The sequence below is a fragment of the Macrobrachium rosenbergii genome, chromosome 56 (assembly GCF_040412425.1).
Source record: "Macrobrachium rosenbergii isolate ZJJX-2024 chromosome 56, ASM4041242v1, whole genome shotgun sequence".
In the NCBI taxonomy this organism is placed as follows: domain Eukaryota; kingdom Metazoa; phylum Arthropoda; class Malacostraca; order Decapoda; family Palaemonidae; genus Macrobrachium; species Macrobrachium rosenbergii.
Genome location: NC_089796.1, coordinates 23,752,911 through 23,773,631, shown reverse-complemented (window position 1 = coordinate 23,773,631; position 20,721 = coordinate 23,752,911). Strand labels below are relative to the sequence as shown.

Sequence of the window (20,721 nt, the reverse complement as noted above, 5' to 3'; positions counted from 1 at the left end):
TCCAGGGTCGGCCGATAGGGCACTGAGTGGCCCACCTTTCCATTGGCTCTCACGTAAGAAGGGTGTTGGTGCTCGTATACGATTTTGGCATAAGAATTATGGAGAAGGAGACTTGCCCAGAAGTTTAAAGGACTTCTTTCTTGAGTAAGAACAACCTTGCTTTTTAAACAACGATGGTAAATGGCGAACATTTTAGAATTGCCAAAGTAGTTATAAATCCACTTTGTGACGGGAGTTGACTTGGCCACAGGAGTTGCATGTTGGAGGCTCTCGTGTTGAAATGACATCTTCGAAATTACCTTCGGTTTTTTTTTTTTCAAGGTTTAATTCATGATATTTATACAAATATGAGCAACGTGTGCAGTTGAAAATATGAATATTAGTAGTAATGCTTGGAATTAATGATAATAATGCACTTAAAGGATTACAACAGATATGCACAAAGATAGTGACTGTGAAATAGAATTAAATCTTGTAGCCTTGTCTCTTTGACTTTGAAGCCGAAAAGCGATGGAGAAAAGGCCTCGGTTGTCTCCTTTGCTTTAAGGTCTAGAGCAGTGATTGTGTGCCTGTCCGTGAAATATCTACTTTATTTTATCCTTGATACGGACCCCAAGGTGGATTTAAAGAAGATATCTTGCAAGGTGCAGCTCAGGGGATTTTTTTTTTGAGACCATCGTTTCATTGTTACATGTAACGTTTCATGTTCTGCTTCGTGACGTTACAGGGGGAGAGTAGGTTGATATTAGAATTCAAAATGGTGTCAGTATCAAGCTATCGTCCTTATTTTTCACGTTAATGTGTTAGGCTTACTCATTTCTTAATTTTTCTTGCATGCGTTTAGTGAGAGAGAGAGAGAGAGAGAGAGAGAGAGAGAGAGAGTGTCATCTGTGAACGTTTTTCGTAATCCTTTTCAAGATAACCATCGCCAGAAGAATAGTTAGGTTTGGGAATGAGGCCACGAGTTCCATTAGGCCAGACAAAAGCCATGAATAATTTATCAGCTGGTCCTTTTTCAGAGAAACTCTCTCTCCAGAGAATAGTTAGGTTTGGGAATGAGGCCTCTCTCTCTTCCATTAGGGTAAACAAAAGGAGAATTTGAATTTATCACAAACTGGTCAATCTCTTTTCCAGAGAAATCTCACGTACCTCTCTCTCTCTCTCTCTCTCTCTCTCTCTCTCTCTCTCTCTAAAACTCAAGAGATTATATCACGTCTTCCCAAAGGGTAAACGACAAGGAGATTATATCACGAATTTTCTCTCTCTCTCTAAACCCTCTCTCTCCCTTCGACAAGGAGATATTGAATTTTATCACAAACCCCCTCTCTTCCCTCCTTATATCTCTCTCTCTCTCTCTCTCTCTCTCTCTCTCTCTCTCTCTCTCTCTCTCTCTCATGTCCACGAACAAGATAAATAAATTTTATCATTATTTGCTTTCATTGCGTTTCCGTAGCCTTTGGAGGTTAATTAATTTTGAGAGCTGTGCATATCTACCGAAATGACAAAACCCTGAAGGGGCCGTAATCACATTGGGATGAGATTTGTGTCTTTGTGTTCGTGGTTTGGAGAAAAATATAATTGCTGGATTAGAATAGTATGACAACTTTTGACACGTTTGTCGTTGTTATAGATGTCTTTGTTTAAAAACTGCCAATTTTTTTTTTTTTTACATGTAGGCGAATTACTCTGTATATTTAATTTTGTATTAATCCTATTTATGTATTTGTTATCACCTCCGTCAGCTGAGTGCGAGGAGTTTATGTTTTTGTCTTGGTTTTTTTCGCATGTTTGTTAGCAGGATGACGCACAGTTTATATCTCCTTTTTTTACGAAAATTTAACCAAAGGTTGACCTTGTGACTGGAAACAAATGATTAGGCTCTGGGTTTCCTAAAGTCCTTCTCTTCTCTATTCCGTCTGGACGTAGGGAGATTTCACTGTGTCCTGTTAGTCTTGCTTCAGATGAGTATATTCGCCTTTTTTTTTTAACACTGATAATGACATAGACAGGAAGAATGACATCAGTCCCCATGTCACCTAACTCGCATATCTAAATAGGATCTGCATCTTACAGCGTCCATTGTAAATATGCCAGAATTCCTCTAAAATCCTTTGGATGTTATTGTTATTTTAGCTTTTGTTTCCGTTGAATTCTTTCTGTTCAGACGCCGGCTGAATACGTAATTTCGTTCCATAGGCCTCTTCTGAGCCCGGGATTGGAAATGAATAAGGGTTAGGTGTGTCCGGTATGCTACCATAATACATTCTCTCTCTCTCTCTCTCTCTCTCTCTCTCTCTCTCTAGTAATAAAACTTCTGCTGGGTTTGACCGTTATGATCGTTTCAAAGTACCAAAGTTTCACTTTTAATTAGCCTCGCATAGGACCTTAGCAGATGCAGTGGCCTTACGTTACAGAGGCATTCATTCACCCCTTAAAAATACATAATTAACACACTTGCTTAGGTTGGCAGTATTATTATGTATATATAATTCATATGAGTTCGCAGGCAATTTTGCCTCTTGGCGAAAGGGGGATCTTAGATGAAGCTTCTGTTTAGAGTTAAACTCTCTCTCTCTCTCTCTCTCTCTCTCTCTCTCTCTCTCTCTCTCTCTCTCTCGTGTCATACGCCGTCTAAAAATCCTTTTAGACCGCAGTCTTCAAAAGAGTAAAGCTCTCAACTTTGACATTCATTTGAAAGTTGTAGTGGTGGTGTTGTGTTGTGTTGTGTTTGTTGTCGATTGTCGAATTTTTATTTGTTTATCTCTTATTTATTGTGAGATAAACTTGGTCTAGTCTTTGCTCACGTAGCTTTCAGTGTGAAGTAAACCTTAATTGTTCGTTTCCTTATTATTTATCAGGGTGATTTTCATTTGTTCATTTGCCGATTTGTCTAAGGTAAATGGATTAAAAACATGTCTTTTGAATATGATGGTGTCCGGATGATGTGTTCCGTTTCTAAATATAATTTATTCCTAATAGATAACGGATTTCCACTCTTTATTTGTATGGAGTTGTCCAGAATGTAATTAGCAGGTCCTTTCAAGAATGCTATTCTCGGAGTCCATTTCTAAATGGCTTCAGTTATCATGACGTCAGCCCATTTTCTTTGAAGGGTGCGTGCTATTTGCAGAGCTCAAGTTATTCTTGCTGCATTATCAGTTAAAAAAACAGGAGCCAATTCTGTCAGAGTATTACCAAAATTGACTCCTAAGGCGATGATTTAATTTTGATATTCTTTGCAAGAGACGTTTCAGACAAAAATATGTTTGTCCTTTAAGGGTGGTGAAATACATGAAGGGTCAGACGAATTCTCTTCCAGCTGGGATTCTCTCTCTCTCTCTCTCTCTCTCTCTCTCTCTCTCTCTCTCTGATGATTATCGAATAGTCATTCCTCGGCGCCACTGATCGTTTCCTTATTTGATATATATTCCTATTTCCTGTTCATGTCTCGAAGTGGAAGAACAAAGAGAAGTGATCACCAGAAATTACCTTGTTTTAGTTAGATTTTTACAATAAGTATTATATTAAGTATTTTGAATTGTCTAATTATTAATGGTTTTTTATATGTTCGTTTTAGGTTATTATTGAATTTGTTGATATTGTAAATGTGATGAGGACAAAGTTGTTTTTATTTTGATCGTGGTGGTGATTTGATTTTAAGCTTGTTATTTATGATGATAGTTATGTTTTTGTAGATTGTCATGTTATTAATGATGATGATCGTCAGTCGTAATGATTTTTTTTGTAGAGGATGATGTTGATAACGATGAGGATCATGTCCTTTTTGTTTTTGATGTTGGTGATGTTTGTCATTCAAGGCGTAAGAAAATGCACTGCGGGTCATCCAGGACGTGAGCAGAAGGGAGGTTTTAGGGGGGGAATAACGTGTGGGTGGTAGGGTACGGGGTGGGTTGTGGGAACCGATGTTCACGGACCTCCTCTCCTCCCTCCCAACCCCCCACCAGCCCTTTTTGGACTCTGCCACCCACATCTTCCTCCTCACTCTCTCGCTACTGTCTGTTTCCACAAAGTTGGGGTTAAACAGGATTTTATTAAAGTAAGGTGACGAAATCCCTTGACTGGTCATGTTGTAAGTGTAGTTTTATTTAAGGTTACGAAGATGAAGTCAAGAAAGATATATGACTGAATTCATTAGAACACACACACACACACACACGTGTGTTGCATTATTACAATCTGACATTTCTCTTTATCAATACAGTATATATAACTGAGTAATGTAATCGTCTTTGGAGTCTGTTATCTCCCATTCATTATAAATTTGGACATTTTTCCTCTTTTGTGAGGAGCCAAGGGGAGACCTATAAGAGAAAAGCGAAGGGGGGGTGAGGGAGGGAGGGAAGGGCAAAATGATGTTTAGGGGAGTGCCCCAATCCCTTCCCCTCCCGCTTGGAGGGGTAGGGGTGGACCACTGCAAACCGCCACCATACTGCCCCCTTACCCATCCTCTCCTCCCTTACCCCTCCCCTTCCATCCAGATCAATACAGGCCAGTGTCGCTCTTCTGGCCTTCCCCTTCCCTCCCCCTTCCTCTCTCATCCTTTCTCCCTTCTCCCTCTCCCTTTCTCCCTTTTCATACCCCATCCACCTTCCAAAACTCATGAACCTCATGCCTCATTATTTACCTTCACGCTTGTGATCCAGCGTATTATTATATTTATTATTAGCTTTTAAATGTCGCCATTTTCATGAGGACATTTTCCGGACTTTTGTCTGTTTATCTTTAAATCGTGACGATACTCGATTGGGAAGGAAGCTCTTGACCCATGCGTGAGTGACCTTGGTCTACTTTTCAAGGTCACGCCTATTCTATGTTGAGTACGAAGATATTTCTATGTCATATTTAGTTTTGATTATATAGATTTTTGGCAATTTTTTCTGTGATGTAGACAGTAAATTATTCTTATATTTAGAAATGTTAGGAATTAGAAAAAATGCAATTTTTCCAATTTTCCACCCTTTCTTGAAATCTTATGACCGTAGATTATCTGCAGTTATGAGCTTGACGCATTCCCAAGGCTTCATTTACAGCAGTGTAATTTTACATTTTTACAGAGGGAAAAATGTCCGGTGAAGTGTGGATATTGAATTCTCTAGGTTTAATTTTTAGTAACTGCAGAAGGTTTAGGTGGGTATAGATAAAAAAAAAATGTCCGATGGCATTCACGGTCATTACTGTATACGATAAAGATCATTTATAGTGATGACCAAAATAACAAGATTTTATTTCTGTTATTATTGTAGTTAATATTTGTACACATGTATTCTTGCATTTGTTGACATTATTCAATTATAATGATTACTAGTATTACGAGTTGTTGTTCATAAACTGTAGCAGTAATACCTTAACTCTGTCAAGTATATATGTTTATGTGTGATTGAACGTTTATTGAATTTGGCGACAAAAATCATTATAAACTCTGAAAAAGAATCAGGTTTATCGAGAAGTTCGAGACTAAATCATTTTTAATGGTCTGAAAATCTTCCTTAGGAATAAAATTGAGAATGAATATTTTTAAACCTTTTTGAACAGTATTCAATTCTTCTACATAGAACAATTAAAAATAAAGTATTAGAATATACGAAAATGTTGAGAATGGACAGTTTGCAACAGTGCAAAATGATACCATAAAAGAATTTACGAAAGCTCCGTATGTGGGTAGATTAGTAATCAAAGGGAGATGGAAAATGGAGATGGTTTGGACATGTCCTTCGGACTATCCTGTTTGCGATGTCATGTGTTGTCTTGTGAGCACCAGACGAGCTGGAAGACCCAACCTATGTGGATAAAAACTAAAACTAGCACAGTAAAGACCATAGCAGATGTTAACTCGAAAATGAGTTATTTGATCAACATACGAGACACCAGTAAAATGGAAATCAAGAAAGTATATTATTTGCGAAATCTCTGGTCTGCAGATTAGGAATGGATTGAATATAATGAATGTACAATGCACAGACAATTGTGAATGCATAATTTTGAAAACAGAAAGTATGAGGACAACAGTCGAGAAATTTCAGTGATCAGGTTAATTGTCATTATGAAATAAAACTGGGAATTAACTATTGTAATTATCATGTCGCGGTGACATTTCGGAAAAATCTGATGGGAGTTTGCCGTCAGCATTTAAAGATTTTAGGTCAAATTATTGTTTATGGAATTTTGATGGATTATACGAATATTGCAGAGTAAATAAGAATTACTGATTTTAGTACGTTTAATTTTGAACAAAGGCGATTATGCAGCGGAACTGTTTATGAAAAATATGTAAATTTTAAGAATAATGCAAAAATACGATTGTGTGAATAATAGGCTATTTAATAAACCACTTCGATTTCTTTATTCATATCATACAAGATTACGTCTGCAAGTCTTAAAATTCACATATATATATATATATATATATATATATATATATATATATATATATATATATATATACATTTTATATATATAATATATACATTATTATATATATATATATATATAAATATATATATATATATATATATATATATATATATAAATATATATATATATATATATATATATGTTATATATGTATATATATATATATATATATATATATATGTATATATATATATATATATATTATATATATATATATGTGTGTATATATATATATATATATATATATTATATATATATATGTGTATATATATATATATATATATATATATATATTATATATATATATATATATATATATATATATATATATATATATATATATATATATATCACAAACATAACGTATGCATGTTCATATATAAGCATGTACTCGGTGGTACAGAACTGGATTGAGTTTGTTGAATATTATGTTCTTTTTCTTGGTATTTTCTTCCCAGTAATAAAGTTATTTAGAAGTTCTTGTATCCGAGAAGAAATTGGTGTGATAACCAGGTGATAATCGACCGTCATTATAAGAGATTAGTCCAATGCATCTTATTATCTTATTATTGAGAGGTTATTAACCTCTCTCTCTCTCTCTCTCTCTCTCTCTCTCTCTCTCTCTCTCTCTCTCTCTCAGTTCCACACATACGGTCCATAACAGATGACAAACATCCAAGTGCATTGTCGCTGTTTAGCTCCGGAGATTAGGGAACGCCCATCTCGTTCGCCTTCCATTTGCACAAAGAGAGAGAGTATAATTTTGTTCATAAAGTTATCATATACATAATCACATGGTGTAGTTCTACATACACACGAAAATATACGCCATATATATCGTTATTGAATATGGTATCCCTTAAGGATCGATTATAGGACCACCCCGGTCTAACATGTAAGTAAATGACCCACAAGATGCATATGATTGTCGTTGGTGCAGTATGTTGATGATTGCTAGATCTTTACTCTCAGGAGGCAACCCTCATGTGGTAGACACTATTTGTAAGTGTGAGAACAGCATAGAAAAAGTAATGGAATACTGTACTGTACTGTACTTTACAACGGATTAAAAATGTTTTCAAACGTTAATGATATTATGTGTCGTGGATCACATTAATGAATATTTGGATAAGGACAGCAGAAAGATGGTAGTGGAATTGTTAATCACCTACCTAAAGTGCGTGTAATAAACACCTTTAGCAAAATTACAGGAAATTGAAAATGGTGCCGTTAAAGTTGCTATTGGTCGCTGAAGAAAATTGGATCACGCTACTCTTATCAAGAACTTAGGATGCCTTTAACTTGAGGACAAGGTTTTCTACGATGTTTGTCGAGTAATCCACGTGGAAATACGAAAACTTGGTCACAGGGTTCTGTACTGTCCGGTGATTTCATAGAGAGAGAAGAACAAGTTGAGCTGATAAAGCCATATCTGTTAAGAGGAGCAAAAATATTGCAATGGTTTGTCAAGTGTCACTGAGAAAAACGGAAATCACGATTCAAGGGACAACTACTTGTTGACATCAATGCCAAGAGTGATTCCTAGGTACAGATAGTTAGAATAATGCATATTTGACAAAAAAAAAAAGGGGGCAATAGATCGGTAATTTGATCAAAACTTTATTTATTTTTTTTTTTCATTTTCTATGTATCGATATATCTGACACTTGCCCTTATTTGTTACGTTAGGAAATATTACTTCATAAATCAGTTTCACAAGACCAAATGATCTCTTGCAAACAAAAAATATCTATTAAAAGAGTTTTTCTAGTCCTGTGTAAACAGCAGTATTATAAATATGCTCGTGAATGTTAATTAACTTAATTTATTTAATGTACTTAGTGACGGCTGTAACTTGTATTTACGTTTCTTTCCTTTTAAGGACGATTTATGTTGTTTTTTTTCAGATGGGAGGGCGATATCTACAGCATTATGTATGAGTAGATGTAGATTTTAATTGATATGGGAGTTCGAGTAATGTTTCAACGATAGTTTATATTACGTAAATTTTTAAATACAATTTAAATATGAAAATTTATTGATACTGAAGTTTTTAATGGATGCCTTTTCCATCCCCAAATTGTAAATTTAATACCTAGTGTAATTAAGTAGTGGAATAAAGAAATTGATATTACTATTACACTTTATTTCAAGTGCAGTCAGGGTATGCCATCTTGTCTCTCAGTTTATTTATTTATTTTTTTATCGGAAATTGCGCAAGCACACTTGCTCACCTTAACCTAACAATAATGGTTTTCTGAGGCCCCAAATAAATATTTGTATGTGTCCGATGATTCTGTGTGTGTGTGTGTGTGTGCGTGTTCATCACCGCTTATCATCCAAGTGTTGCTGAAGGATTATTAGCGTTCTATAAAAAAAGAGAGAGAGAGATGACTGGCGTTTGCTAGAGTTTCGATACTTTCCTTCTGATAAGAGTTTTTTTTTTAGTTGCTATGCCGAACTCTCTCTCTCTCTCTCTCTCTCTCTCTCTCTCTCTAAGGTACGTTTGTATGCATCTGTGTATGCATGTATGTATTCATACTATGTATATGTGTATTCTCATATTTTATGAATTGCTGATCAAACATACAGGAGAGAGAGAGAGAGATTGGTATTTACCATGTCTCTATACAAAGCCTTGAGTCTAAATAAAATCCAGTCCTGTTATTCTAGTATCAATAATGACATTTGCTTCTTGTTTACAAATTATTTCACACAATCCAGTGACCTTAAAGCGCTCAGCGGCCTCCTGGGTGTGGGTGTGTTCCCTCCTTTTGCTGCTGAGGTCAAAGGTCATGAGAGTGATTAAGTAATGACGGTAATTTTAGTTGAAATTAGTATTATCATCATCATCATATTGGCCATGAACTGCAGCTAGGTTCAATATGTTAGTGATATTTACAATTTGTTGTATTGGTGTTATCGTTATCACTTTAACTGTCTTTCCTGTAGATTTTTCTTCCCGTGATAATTATGTATGCACGAGTTTACAAGCAGTGTCATTAACTTTACCAATTGAGAGGATATTCTCTCATATTTACCAAGGATATTCCCACTACTCACCTGAAGTGTTCTCAATGGGAAAAAGGTATTTTACCTAAGCGGCACTGAGTGTGCTTAGAAAAAAAAAACAGACCGGCTTGTACCAGTTTCATCCCCGTAGCACCTCGGGTAGATATGAAAGTTTTGTAACAGCTGTCTGGTAGAATCTACCCTTCGATATTGTCTCTTCGAAATTGTTTCATTGTCATTAAGCGTGCTCACCTCTGCCTTTCTGCACGCATATCTTTTCAGGTTAGTTGCGGCCCTTGTTTTGCAGCATCACGAGTGCATTTTGCAGTGGCGTAACATTTGCTTCTTGGTCAAGTCTCTCTCTCCTCCCGGGTTCAGTGCATTCCAAAACTATGTCGACACAATGCGGTTTTGATTGTCATTGAATCCTACTCGTTCTTATACATTCGTGCTTTGACGGCTCTGTATTTCTCGTTCCACGCTTAGATTCGATTTTTTTTTTTTTTTTCGTCCGAAAGCTCTTCTGTCTTCCTTCTCTAACCAGAATGTCTCTTACTGTTGTACATCTGATCAGCTATCGATAGTGAGTATCATTATTCTTATTCTTTCCGTCCTGTTTTAATCCGTATAAAGTTAGCCGTCCTGTAAGTGTCAACAATTTATTTAGAAGAGTTAATTGCATTATTTTCCACTTTTCCAAGTACCAACAAATACTGCACATCTTCCTATGCAGATCCTAGGCAGTGATACTATTGTGTGTGTGTGTGTGTATATATGTATATGTAAGTGAGATATATATATATATATATATATATATATATATATATATATATATATATATAGTGTGTGTGTGAATTTATTGTTATAATAAGTTTTTATGTCAAAATAAAGGTTATATTACATACAGCGGTATACGTTTCCATTCGTTGAATGACCCGAAGGGTTTCCGTGACGCCTCATTTATACAAGGTCGTGTTTAGTCGTGGACCCATTCTTTAAGCCTACAGTTATTAATTAGTGGGAGGGCTGGTTTATTGGATATCTTTTGTGTATAATTAACTTGTAGGCCTACGCAGACGACTGAGAGATCCAACAGGGGTTGTTTGACTTGCGTGATTTGTGTTCTTTGCGCACTGGAAATTATAGGCAAGAGCCTTGTGTTCCTGCCGCAGGTAATACATTTTGGAGGCCTGTGGCTGGACGTTACTGAAGTACAGTTTTTAATTTTTTTTTAGTAGTTTCAGCCTTATAGATCTTTGAATTTTACTTGTTGGTTTTTTATTTATAATGATTGTATTTTATAATTATTAGGTTTACTTATGTTTTTAGGTTTTCTAATGTTATTGCCTTTATTATTGGGGAAGCCATTGTAGAATTTGGTAAAACTTGGTTTTTTTTTTAGTAATGTTATTGGTTTACTTTTTTTTTGTTACTGACTCTGGTGCCAGTAGGGATTATCTCTGAATATTCTTTCTTGCGTATTCCTGACCACCTACTTGTCCCCAAGTAAGCCTTGGTAAGGTAGCTGTGCCCTGAGGCCCGTCCACACCTTGCCTCACAGTGTGGAATGAGGTACGCCTAGGCACAAAAAACCATGGATTTTCTGTGTTTTTCGTTGCCACCCGCTTCATTATGGTGAAGTTTGGCAATCGACATTTTTTTCCCACGCGCTTAGCGCATTTGGCGCCAACTGGCCCAGCCGCCATTACTTGTTCACTTTTTCCTAGAGGATATATTAATTATTTTGCCTTTTTCTAGATGGATTTTTTCTCTGCTTGTGCAATAAGAAAGTAAATTATGGGACTTTCGAATGGGTAGAACAAAAATCGTTTTCTTTATTGAGTTGTTGGAAAGGAAAAATTTTTTTTTTATTATTAACATGATAATTATGTACACATTGTACAGAGTACAGAATACTGTATGTAATATATATATATATATATATATATATATATATATATATATATATATATATATATATATGCTTTATTGTAAGATTGCAAAAGCTTTTTTTTAAGGCAACTCAAGAAAGGAAATGCAATTGTAGTGTAGAAATGCGGCGGCCGCAAAGCAATTTAATATAAAGAGGTTTGTCTTGTATGTGCTGTGACGATAATTATGTTCATCAAGAATTGTGGGTTGCGTTTCTTTCTCGGACCCAGCGCCCTTTCTTTGGCCCTAAATACCTTGCACCCATCCATGCTTGAATGTGTTTGTGTGTGTGTGTGACAGTGATTGGGTTGGGTGCGCATGTGTCCCTGGATTTATAAAAAGCCCGTAATCATTCGTTATCGGCGCCATTATCTGTGTTTGGGTAGAGCCTTGTTTTGGTGTCTGTACGCTTTAGCAGCAGCCCCGGTTCATTTCCGGTTTCAGACTTCAGTCTAACATAGCAGTAGACAGATATTGGATGTCGCGCCCTGCCCTTTTCATTTTTCATCCCTGGGACGCAGGGTAGGTGTCTCTGTGTTGACAGCATTTCAACGTATTGCGTTAGTCCTGTTGGTGGTGGTGTTGTACCTGTGAGCGCATGCTGCTGCCAATTTGTTGCCAGCGTCGTAACTAGTGTAGCTAGTTTTTGTCAAGTGCCTACCATACGGAAGTAACTACACTTGATCAACACGGCGTAGGTGCAGTGTTGTTGCCAGAACTCTGTGTATAGGTGTTCCCATACCATTCAGTATATCTGTCTATCTATCATATATATATATATATATATATATATATATATATATATATATATATATATATATATATATATATATATATATGTATATAATTTTATTATGAACTGGTAAAGTTCACCTGTAAAGCGTATTTATGTATGACACATTATCAGGGCTCGGGGTATTACAGACACTGCACGGACATCAGGGTCCCATTAGGACCCACTGACACGTGCCCAAAAATTGACTTAACAGCAAACTTCAGTACTTCTTGCTAATTTAAAAGGCAAATGGATTGGATTAACGTTATGCTCAGTTAACAGCTTTAACGCTCACTTGATATTGGTTCATGTGATTTAAAGGATTAATCAAATAGTTATGATAAATGGGCCGTATAATTGGTGGTAAGAGTGGGCGTGTCAGTTTTGTCTGTTCTTTATGTTCAACGTTTGTTTTTTTTTTTTTTTTTTATCATTTATCAGTGTAACATGTTATATGCCTTAACTTCTGACATGTCGTGTTGTTGACATCCATCATCGCCTAACTCTCCTTCTTGTTCTTGCGTCTTCCTCACAGGGCGGGTGAGAGTCTTGGAGTGCCTGGCACCGTGGCTGTGCATTAGCGCAGCCCGCCCGGTAGGCTCGGTGGGGTCCGGGGCGGCTCGTCAGCACCCCCAGCACCACGACGGGCCCCAGGAAGGAGGAGGAGGAGGTGGTCAGCAGCAACAGCCAGCAGCAGCAGCAGCAGCAACAGCAGGAGCCCGTTGGCTGGCTCCGGGACACCAGAACCACGCCTACTGACAGGACGCGACCGCATTCCGCGCCCCTGCCCATCACCACAACAATGGTCAAAACCTTCCAGGTGAGCCTTACATGCACACACAGAGAGAGAGAGAGAGAGAGAGAGAGAGAGAGAGAGAGAGAGAGAGAGAGAGAGAGAGGCATAGGTAAAAGGAAGAGGCAAAAAGGAAGGAGAGAGAGAGAGAGAGAGAGAGAGAGAGAGAGAGAGAGAGAGAGAGAGAGAGAGAGAGAGAGAGGTAGAGAGAGAGGTGTGCTGGAAGAGGCAAAAAGAGAGAGAGAGAGATTGGAAGATTGACAGACAGAGGCATAGGTAAAAGGAAGAAGCAAAAAGGAGAGAGAGAGAGAAGAGAGAGATTGGCGGGGCATAGGTAAAAGGAAGAGGCAAAAGGGAGAGAGAGAGAGTGACCCCACAGACCTTACAGTTCGTGGTTGCCCCAGGAGGTCCCTCAGTGAGGCACCTTGATGTCTACTGAGAATTGCTAATGCATCTTCCGGCATTTTTTGCATCTTCCAATCTTGGGATGGTCTGGGATGCAGCTTAGATATTTGTCGAGCGTACTGTATTCTTAAACACATCTGTGCTCACTCCTGATATGTTCCTCAGATGAGCTGGTAACGCATTTAATAGACTTTGCATTATCGATGCTGGTGCGTAGTGGATTAATGTCCTGTGTGCTTTCCTTAGTTTTCCTGATATAGTTTTGGGTACTATTAATCTACCTCTGCTTGCTCTTTCTGATATTTTTAGCTCCATGATGTTTTCGGTGAGAGAGAGAGTGGAAGATTGACAGACAGAGGCATAGGTAAAAGGAAGAGGCAAAAAGGGGAGAGAGAGAGAGAAGCATAGGTAAAAGGAAGAGGCAAAAAGGGGAGAGAGAGAGAGAGTGAGAGAGAGAGAGAGAGAGAGAGAGAGAGGTATAGGTAAAAGGAAGAGGCAAAAAGGAGAGAGAGAGAGAGAGAGAGAGAGAGAGAGAGACTGGAAGATTGACAGACAGATAGAGACATAAGTAAAAGGGAGGTAAAAGGGGAGAGAGAGAGAGAGATTAGAAGATTGACAGACAGAGGCATAGGTAAAAGGAAGAAGCAAAAGGGGAGAGAGAGAGAGAGATATTGGAAGATTGACAGACAGACGGAGACATAGGTAAAGGGAGGGGTAAAAAGGGAATAGAGAGAGAGAGAGATTAGAAGATTGACAGACAGAGGCATAGGTAAAAGGAAGAAGCAAAAAGGAGAGAGAGAGAAAGAGAGAGAGAGAGAGAGAAAGAGAGAGAGAATGATGATTAGGCATGTATATGATACGTGTTTCTCACACAGATTACTTCCGAGTATGGTTGTCATATTAAGAGGTAGATATAATCAGCCTTGGTCAACGACTGTGCTCATCATGAATTAATGAGAGAGAGAGAGAGAGAGATTATTGATTGAATACTCGGGCGTTTAAGATAATATGAACTGTGTAAACTCGGAGGTTTGGTGGCTATTATGCTCTTAAGTAAAAATGTGGCTTTCTGAATTTATTTATTGACATTTTAACCTAGCCAGCTCTTCCAAAATACCTTGAATAAAATACATAACGATTTTATTATCCATAGTAATTAAAGACCAACTAAATTATTTAGTATTATCATTATTGTTGTGTGACGTAGTAGTATAGTGTGACAGTGCTCGTAGATTTATTAGCTGAAGCCGCAGTATCGCCCAAAACGAATATTTAAAAAAAATCATTCTTAATTCTTTTGATAAGATGAATTTAAGCGACATCGCATATTAGCTGGATTTACATATATTTCACATTATGTGTGTGTGTGTGTTTGTGTTAGGACATTCGCTTTAGTCCTGTAGTGATCTACGTAAGATTCTTCACTACGAACTTGACGGCTTAATAGCTTGACTAATCCACTAACTACCAAACAGAGAGAATTCATGAATGGTTAGGAATTAAAGGATTGCATTAAAGTATGTACTTTTTTTTTATTCTGGTTGACTAGTCTATTTGTGTTGAAGTAGTATTTTATTTTTTTATTCTGGTTGACTAGTCGATTTGTGTTGAAGTAGTAGTTTATTTTTTTATTCTGGTTGACTAGTCTATTGTGTTATTATAAGTCTATGTGTGTTGAAGTAGTATTTATAAAGGTAAATTGCAAGATCATGACTAATTGATGATTGATACTAGCATTCACCTTGGTCTGGTTTCTGATTTTCTTCGGAATTTTGACACAGAGGAGTAAGGCAGGCATATAGCCTACCTTTCTCACTTTTCTTGTATTTTGTTAATTCTGAAGTGTCTCTTGTCATGCCTGATTTATGTAAATTTATTATTATTATTATTATATTATTATTATTATTATTATTATTATTATTATTATTATTATTATTGAAAGGATCTTCGATTCCCGAAAGAAGCTCTCTCTAGAGGTTTTTAAATATATGTACCCATACATAACAGTGAATTTGTTTATTATTATTATTATTATTATTATTATTATTATTATTATTATTATTATTATTATTATTATCTTTCTCTTCTCTCTACAGGCATACCTTCCATCATGCCACCGGACGTATTCTTGCATACACTGTCGGGCGCACCTTGCCAACCACGATGAGCTTATATCGAAGGTAAGAATCTCTTACGGGTAATAAGACATTGATCGGAACCCCTCCCCCTTTTTTTCTGACATGAGTATGTTGACCTCTGGTTCCTCCTCTGACCTTTGAGGTCTTTCCCATACCTCCAGAGAGACACTTGAATTTTGGGACCAGTTTATACGTGGATAGTACCTCATTCTTTGAGCCTCAGTACATCTTGTGTTTGCAATCATGTTAGCAGAATTGCGCTATACGGATTTTTATTAATATTTGGTGGGGATAGGATCTGTTTCCCGGGTTTTTTATCTGCTCTTAACTGTTAATGGGTTTGAGGTATGTGAGAAGAAAACAATAGCTTCCTGCTGTTTGCGGAAGAAAGATTTCATAATACTGGGCATTCGGGTAACTGCGAAAATTAAGTCCATTTAATGTAGTTAAAAAAAAAGAAAATTAAATGATGCAAATTATTAGTGTAATTAAGGGAATAACTTCATCCTTGGCAGGACTTTACAACCTGATTGGCCTTGCGAGTTAGTCCTGTAGTTCACCTCTCATAACTATTCCCCTTGGTTCCTTCCTCGAATTTCTGCTCTCTCTCTCTCTCTCTCTCTCTCTCTCCTTGACCAATCCTGACCATTTGTGGCACTATGGCTGCTGATTCATAGCACTCAACTGATGTTTACTTCGTATTGAAACCCTGTTATCTCGTTGATGATTTCCTATTTGATTTTGTTTGCCGAGTAATTCGCATCCTCCCCGTATTTCCCCATTTTTTCTCTATTGATTTCTTCTTTAATGTCTTGTCTTCGCCTCTTTCTTGCAAGTCATTTATTTTTTTCATGTTTTCCTTTATTTCGCCTCTCAGTTTTCCCTTATTTTCTAGTCTTCATTTTCCCGGCCTCTGTATTTCTACTTCACATGCTTTTAATCTCAATTGAAACCCTGTGTTCTGCTTATTTTCCTCCCAGTTTTTCTATACTCTCTAACCCCATTTGCTCCCTTAGTTGCATCTCTCCTGATTTTTTGTGTGGTCTCTCGCCTCCTTCCTTTCTTGGCACGTCCACCCTATTTCATATTTATAGCTGCTGTACTCATAAGCAAACCCGCTGTTTCATAAACAGATAAGTTGAAGTAGGCATAGTTTGCAATACACACGCACGAGTGATTGAGACTCCTCTCTTCTCTTCTTCTCTTTCTTTCTTCTTCTCAGTTATTTTAGAATTGCATAATTTCCTTAATTAAAATATTTCTGACTCATTAATGATAAAAGTGAAAGATATGCTTTCGAAATATAAATAGTCAGGAATTAGCATTCCCCAGGATAAGCACAGCCTTGAGATGCCTGGAGATTTAGAGAGAGAGAGAGAGAGAGAGAGAGAGAGAGAGAGAGAGAGAGAGAGAGAGAGAGAGAGAGAGAGATTGGGTGGTAGGAATCTATTTTGCGATCATCCGGAGGCCGAGGCGAATCTCACGCATTTGATTAACAGTCTTTTCCACATTTTTCCTAACATTCTTAAGCCCTATTCAGCCTCTTTTTCAATGGGACTTCGATTGCGAAACTTGTTCAGGATATACTGATGTTATATATTTTCTTGGGTCGTATAATATACTGTGTATTATATGCATACATATAATTTATATATATGTATGTATGCATATGTATGCATGTGTATATATATATATATATATATATATATATATATATATATATATATATACACACACATATTTATATATATATATGTGTGTATATATTGTGTGCGCACGCGCATGTACCAGTAATTAATATCCTCTAAGAGAGAGGAACCTTTAGCCTCAAGAATCCACGTCGTTTACAGATTCCCAAAAGGTTCATCAGCATCGTGTTTATCCTCACACACAAACTTTGCTTTCACGCTGGCACTCTTTCTTCCAGAATATTAAAGCCTTGTCTTTGCATTCCCTTGTTTACCTTGCTAACACGCTTTCTGTCTGCATCTTCCTTTCCTTCGAAGTTAACACCTTTTCCACTAAACTATCGTTCTCCTCTGCACATGCACACTAATCTGTCTGGTCACTAATGCTAACCGTTTGATCACTTTGTATCCCTGTACTTCTCTCACTTTCAACTCTTATTGCTTCCAGAATTACACCGATAATAAGTCACAACAGCTTTTAAAGTTTTTCATTCATTCTTACTTTGTATCCATGATAACTTTGGGTGTCCTGGACACTCTTGGTTCTTGCAGACGGTTCGCTTAGCTCCTCCCATCTTTCTTGTTTCTCGTATTCCATAATTCGCCTTCTGTTATCATCCATTGTCCATTACATATACTATCAAACATCAGTGCGTGTATTCATTGTTTCATGTGCTTGCTTAATCTTACTCATGTCGACATTTACTTTCAGCAATTATCTTGTAAAAACACGACACGTTCAAAATTTCACCTGCCTCTGTCACTTCCACACACTATCGCCACTTCACATTGTATCGACTGCAAACATTAGCTGCTCCATTCACGAACACATTTTGTATCCCTTATTCTTGAACCTACACATTATGTCTTTTCCCCGTCTTATTGCATCACTCTGTCCAGAAACTTTAAACAGCCTAGTCTTAGAATAATTGCATACCAACGCGGTCTTTCTTGTCAGTTTTTGAAGTCTTTTACGGCTATTATTTGATGAATATCCTGTTTATGTCTTGGGCAGGAAACGAAAGAGCTGATGTTCACTTCAAGAGAAACTCGTCCCATTATCTGTTCTTCAGTACTGTACCAGCAGTAGTCGATAGTTGGCCTTTTACAAGCACGGGCTGTGGTCGTTTTGAGCTATTCTTGTTATACACATGCTGTTGTCAAAGTTAAGTGTAGATTTATCATAAACTGGTCGCAGTCTTTGCATAAAAGCATTGTTGTGAGTGTATGCAGTGGCATGTTGAATACATTAAGTCGTGCCGTACTTTCCAAAACATTAGAGTTACTTAAGACAAATAACCTGATGAGCAGAACATCGAGATGAAAACGTTTCCAGCAGTCAAGTATTTTTGTTTTATTAAAGAGGATGATGCACTTTCATATTTTTCCATTTATTTATCAGGACGTAAATTCTCGCATTTCATGTAATTGAAGGGGATATGTATTTATATATTTTCGTTCATTAAAGAGTATATGCTTTCATGCTTTCTTTTATCATAAACAAAATCTAGTCCACGTGCTCATGAAGTTGAAGTTTGGATTTTGTCCCTGTGTGACGCCACCCATTCGTTAGGCACACGCCTAACTGATGTTAATATATTTTGCGATTCTCTCTCTCTCTCTCTCTCTCTCATGATGTTGATAAATCTTGCAACCACTTTCGCGAAGTTCCCACAAGGGAAGGGTGAGAATGAACAGGTTCCATCTTACGTAAGAATGGTCAGTACTTCCATTTGGCTCTCCCCCTCCCCCATTAACCTCCCACCCCACCCCACCCTCTACCCTTGCACCTCCCGTCCTCCCACACCCTCACGTCGCCTGTCCGCTTGAGCCACACCACCAGTATCTGATATCAATTTTTCCTTCTCTTATATTTCGAGGACTTCTGGTCAACTCTGTTTCACCCACACAGTGTTTCAATTGCATTTTGCAATATTGCCAGGATGAAACATTATTGCAGTTGCAACAACCTGAATTGCAAAGAATTTTATTAACATTTTTTATTTTTATGTTGGACTATTGTTAAGAAGCGCCTAGGGAAATCACACCTCATGGATGTTCCAGGGGAGAAATTAGCTGTGAAAGAGGGCGATTCAAGGAAAAATAATGAGAGGACATTTCAAGGAAGAACGGCTCACAAAGGGTCTCTTTGTGGGAAAAAAGAAATGAGCTCTCAAGGATGGTGTAGGGGTAAAATCATTTGAAAGAGTATTTAGGGAAAATAGGTTGCGAACTGGGTAATTGCTAGGGAACTCCGCTTTGAAGGGACATTTTTGGGAACAATATAGTTCTTGAAGAAGGGGAAATTACATTTAGTGTGAACGTTTGGGGAATAATTTCCAGCCACAAAGTGGGTGTATGACCATGGTGCATTGCATTGCATACCGCTAACAGCTTTTGAGGTGGCTACAATTTTCATGTATTTTATGGGAAGATGATTTAATGGTCAAGAATAATTATAGAGAAATCACCTCATTGTATAGAACAGTTTCTGAGAGCTTAACAACCTTTACCTGCTTTTGAAAAGTAAGGAATGAATGAAAAAACATGCGCACCAAAATGCAAAGGTTGGAAAGGATTTGAGAGAACAGAAACCTCTCCTGTCAGGACTCAGGCGTCGGTCACTGTTCTCCTCTTCCTGGTCTCTGCAACCTTCTCTGCGAAGAAAGTTTTCATAGACAGTAATCACCGCTTTTCTCTCTTCACTGACACTACGCCTTCTACGGGATGAGAGGTGGTATCCAATGGACTAGTCTCTCACATGACAGAACTCGAAATGTAAATTCCATGTACTTGCCCGTATGGCCTGTTGATTCGATTCTCCGGTCGGCTAATGAAGAGTTAGAGGAATTTATTTCTGGTGATAGAAGTTCATTTCTCGTTATAATGTGGTTCGGATTCCACAATAAGCTGTAGGTCCCGTTGCTAAGTAACCAGCTGGTTCTTAGCCACGTTATATACTATAAGTCTAATCCTTCGGGCCAGCCCTAGGAGAGCTGTTAATTAGCTCAGTGGTCTGGTAAAACTAAGGTATACTTAACTTTTATGTCGGTTTTTACATTTTGAAAAATCTGTTTTTGCTCGATCGTCCTGAGATATTCCAGGTCATTTTAGCTGATCATTCCGCCGCCCTTTGCTTAAAAAAATAAAAAAAAAAATTGTCAAACTTCTAAGTAGGCGCGACTCTTCAATGCGCCGTGAGATAATGAGGTCGGGAACAGCATGAAGGATCGCAGTGGTGGAAGGAGGAATGACGGGAGGAAAGTAGGACATAGCTACTTTGGATGCAGCTTCGTGCATGGTACGATACGACACGCGGCGCTCTTTCAACTAATCAGCTCACTCCTACTTGTAACACTGTTGCTGTTATTTACTTTTCCTGTTTGTTTATGTATTTATTTATTTTAAATTTGGTTGAAGGTTACGGGAGAGTGTGTATGTGTATATTTATGTATATACGTAATACATACAGACATTATATACATAAATACATTATTTATATATATATATATATATATATATATATATATATATATATATATATAT

General features: G+C 37.3%; 1 protein-coding gene across 1 annotated transcript in view; it reads left to right on the top strand.

Moving 5' to 3' along the window:
- Ypel (Yippee-like) overlaps window positions 1-20,721 on the top strand; it is a 127,782-nt gene that overhangs the window by 82,009 nt on the left and 25,052 nt on the right. The window contains exons 3-5 of the mRNA XM_067099998.1: window positions 12,687-12,777; window positions 12,833-12,971; window positions 15,446-15,529. Coding sequence (XP_066956099.1) covers window positions 12,687-12,777; window positions 12,833-12,971; window positions 15,446-15,529 — 314 coding nt within the window. The remainder of the gene's footprint in view (window positions 1-12,686; window positions 12,778-12,832; window positions 12,972-15,445; window positions 15,530-20,721) is intronic.